The following is a 3,651-nucleotide window of genomic DNA, read 5'->3' on the forward strand; positions in this document are numbered from 1 at the left end:
CACTATATGTAAAAATATTATGGGTTGTCGCATTACTTATATTAAAGTTGAATTGTTAGTGGCACCCTAGTAGATACGTTATTTTGGGAACCGATGTCGGACGCAATCGGGCATCTCTGCATTAAATAATGTTATAATATTCCGAAATTGACAAAAGTATTACCTAATTCGATTTTCGTCCATTATCGTAATAGTTGAGAAACAGTTATAAGTCACAATTTAATATGTAAACGAAGTATGTAATATACAATCAATTCATTATTTATAATTTAAAAAAAATGAATGAATAGCAGAAGTTATATGCAAATAATAAACAGATAACAAATGAGTTATTAGCGTACGGTTTACAATTTATTATCCAAAAATAATTATAGGTACATAAGTGATGTAATATACAATACAAACTATATTTTATATTATTACCTGCGCATGTATAAAGGATGAAAATATCATTTGTATAGTATATAATAGTATAATATAATGTGTAGGTACCTAATATAATTAAAATTATTTTGTACTTAAAGTCATCATTTTATGTCGATGTGTAGTAGTTTCTTTTGAAGAAAATAACTGATTCCATCTTTGACAGTCTTTTCTTCTCCGTTTTTGTTTATTTTAATAAACTGTAAAGATAAAGTATAAAAGTAAGTGTATTAACAGTAATATTCAACATAATATTTTTAAGTCAAAGACTTAAATTCAATTGGGGGGTATTGGGATTCAAGGGTTAAAATTATTAATAAGAGTTGTTAATTTATTTTTAGTGCCCATAGTGTTATTTTCACAGGATGGTTTTATTTAAAATATTAAAATGTATAATAATTGTTACAAGCTACACCAGGTTTAAAATGTAACTCATACGTAGCATAATAGCTCAGTACCTATCGGTTATTCGGGCTATCTCGACTACATATAAAATTTACAAGTAAATTCAATTCTTCTATTATTTTTATTTTATTTACGGCTATTACTACTACATGCGTTTTATTATTTTACGTCGACTTGGTAATCACAAGACAGAATAATAAAAGTATGTTTGCTCAATGCTAAACAAAACTTACAGTTTAAAATAATAGAATTAAAGTGCAATTATATAAGAACAAGTAAACAATAACCTAGAAAGTCTGAAATGGTATGAAAAATATTGCAGAGATTTTTCCATAGAGTATTAACCATAGGGTTCAGTTTTGTTAGGCAAACTTTATATTTTATATTAACTTACCGATTACCAAGGACAGACCTATAAGGGGGGTGACCTCTGAAAATGTTTTTTAAGTAAGGCACTACGGCCTTGTGGATTATATATTTGTTTTTAAATAATAAAACGTGGTATTAACCTATGGTATTCGCAATAATATAAATAGGTACACAGGAATATCGAATAAGAAATCAATGTAACCGATAAGTAAATAAATTGCAATATTTGAGCTCACGTAACGTTGATAACTGTAAAAATTGCAGTTTAAAACAAATTATATATATGTACTGATTTAATAATTCATAAGAATTATTTACACTAGAAAGTTCTTACATTTAATCCTGTTCAGGATATTGCCTCTTCTTCTTTGGTACCACCTTTGCTAAATCAGAACAAGTCAATTCGTAACCATCCATTACTCTGTCATACAATTCCGGTCTGTCTATTGTGTCAATAAGTGATTTTCTACAGTTCACAGAACACTGAATTGGGACACAGTCTAGACAGGATTTGTGCTGACATGGTTTTGAGCGTACCTGCATTGTGAAATACATACGAATTTTATTCACAGTTGATTTTATATGTGGCCGTGTGAGTATTCGTGAACAAATAAATCAAAACCCTTACCTCCATTATCTTTTTAAGGCAAACGGAACACTCAAAACTCACGACAAAAATTGATATAGTTGGCGATAGGTCTTCCAGATTACTTGAAGTAGATGTAGAGGCGGTCATTGTTCCTAAAATAAAAACACATTAAAACATACCAATTTAAAAACAAAAAAATTAACTAAAATAGTGCTGTCGCGTCACGTTATGTATATGTACCTTGGGGATTTTCTGCAAGATCCTCAGACCCTGAGTCGTCGTATGAGCTAGTGTTTCCGCTCATTATTTAATAGATTGTGATCAAAATATAACACTAGTTGATTGTTAAAAAACCTAAAGGTAACAGAAAAAAAATTAATATTATTATTTTCATATCATGCAAAGTCTACCGTTCACATCATAATAAATATATAATTAGTATAACCGTCATGCTATAATTATATTTTATACCGAAAAAATGTTATAACTGTCTCAAAATTTAACTTCACTGCTACTAGCATACTAAAATATTACTTTTAGACATATGTAATATCCTAAAAACTTTGAACGATGAATCGAAATTTATATATTATAAGTCGTGGACGTATACCTGAAGTCATTTTTATGAGGTAAAAAAATTGTTAAGCATGGTAAAAATGTCACCTCAATTGTCATTAGTAATATCTTCGGTACGTAGTTAAATAAAGGAGTGTCGTCAGTGGTCGACTTTTCGCTTAAAGATCACCCAGCTAAATATAATTATATTATTATTTATGCTTATTGTAAATAAATTGTAAGATAGTTTTTGTTTTGTTAAAATAATAAATATTTAAAAAGGTATAATATGTATTAATATCACATTGTTATACCTTTCAGCGTATAAAAATGTTAATTTAAACCATCTTTTTATTTGTTAATTAAGATAAAATAATAGCAAAACCAGACGATTTACCTGCTCTCAACCAGTTACCCGGAGTACGGCCGCTGCTATTTGTTAATGTGGTGCGAGTTAAATTCCTTAGACGGTTCAAAAAATGAAGACGCTCTTTTGCCGCGCGAACACCTAACAAATACAGTAGGTGATACAAAACTGATCTCTAATCAGTAATTCATATGTATCATGCAGCGGAGAACAGGTGTCATGAGTGCTGGTGGCGCAGTCTCCGTTCGACGGGCACGACTCCAGCTACTCGTGCACACAGTGTTGACAACGTAATACTCGCGTCCCGCAACCAATATCCACTCAATACTGTGTTGTTTTGTCATAATATTTGGTCATTGCCAATAAAAAAACGGACTGATAAGTGATAAGTGATAGTAGTTGGAGAGAGGTTCGGTATCTACATTGATAGAAAAAGATGGTATACAACTTGGATTATCTCAATTATATAAATACCTATTAAAATCGAGAGAGACAGAGAAAGCAAGTAAGATACAACAAAAAAACAGCATAGGTACACTTTTTGAATAGGTTTTATAGTGTTGGTATAAATGCGACCGCCGGATTCGAAGATACACGGCATTTCTTGTATACCTAAATAAAAAGTTATGTTTATTTGTCTATCAATCAATGCTCAAAACACATTAAGTGACGTACTGTCACCCGTATCTCCATTGAGGATTATCGCAAATTCTTGATGCCCGTTTAAATTATTAACCAAATTGGTGATTTCTACATTGTTACAGTAAGTACTCTTTAATATTTGTTACCAAACCAATATTTAATATAGCTGGAAAATAAGTTATAATTTGCTTGGAGTGGCAAAAGGAAATGCGAGGGTTGCACGTTTTATTAGTAAGTCCATTGCCACCTATGCATCTCAAACCCCTTGACTAAAATTTATTTTCAACATGTAAATATAATT

General features: G+C 30.5%; 1 protein-coding gene across 1 annotated transcript; it reads right to left on the bottom strand.

Annotated features, from left to right (window-relative positions):
• Positions 1 to 387: 387 nt before the first annotated feature.
• LOC113554636 lies at positions 388 to 2,862 on the bottom strand. Its single transcript, XM_026958562.1, has 5 exons — positions 2,739 to 2,862; positions 2,027 to 2,140; positions 1,826 to 1,938; positions 1,532 to 1,734; positions 388 to 623 (listed from the first exon to the last, which is right to left on the bottom strand). The coding sequence occupies exons 2-4, from the start codon at positions 2,088 to 2,090 to the stop codon at positions 1,534 to 1,536; spliced, it is 378 nt and encodes a 125-aa protein (XP_026814363.1). The 5' UTR covers positions 2,091 to 2,140; positions 2,739 to 2,862; the 3' UTR covers positions 388 to 623; positions 1,532 to 1,533.
• Positions 2,863 to 3,651: the final 789 nt, after the last annotated feature.

Source organism: Rhopalosiphum maidis, chromosome 2 (assembly GCF_003676215.2).
Source record: "Rhopalosiphum maidis isolate BTI-1 chromosome 2, ASM367621v3, whole genome shotgun sequence".
NCBI lineage: Eukaryota > Metazoa > Arthropoda > Insecta > Hemiptera > Aphididae > Rhopalosiphum > Rhopalosiphum maidis.

Excerpts from the sequence above, each read along its gene's own strand:
- LOC113554636 (XM_026958562.1), bottom strand. The coding sequence starts at position 2,090 with ATGAGCGGAAACACTAGCTCATACGACGACTCAGGGTCTGAGGATCTT. Across the intron at positions 1,939-2,026 it reads TCTTGCAGAAAATCCCCAAG|GAACAATGACCGCCTCTACA; the intron begins GTACATATACAT and ends TTTTTATTTTAG. Across the intron at positions 1,735-1,825 it reads GCCTTAAAAAGATAATGGAG|GTACGCTCAAAACCATGTCA; the intron begins GTAAGGGTTTTG and ends TTCACAATGCAG.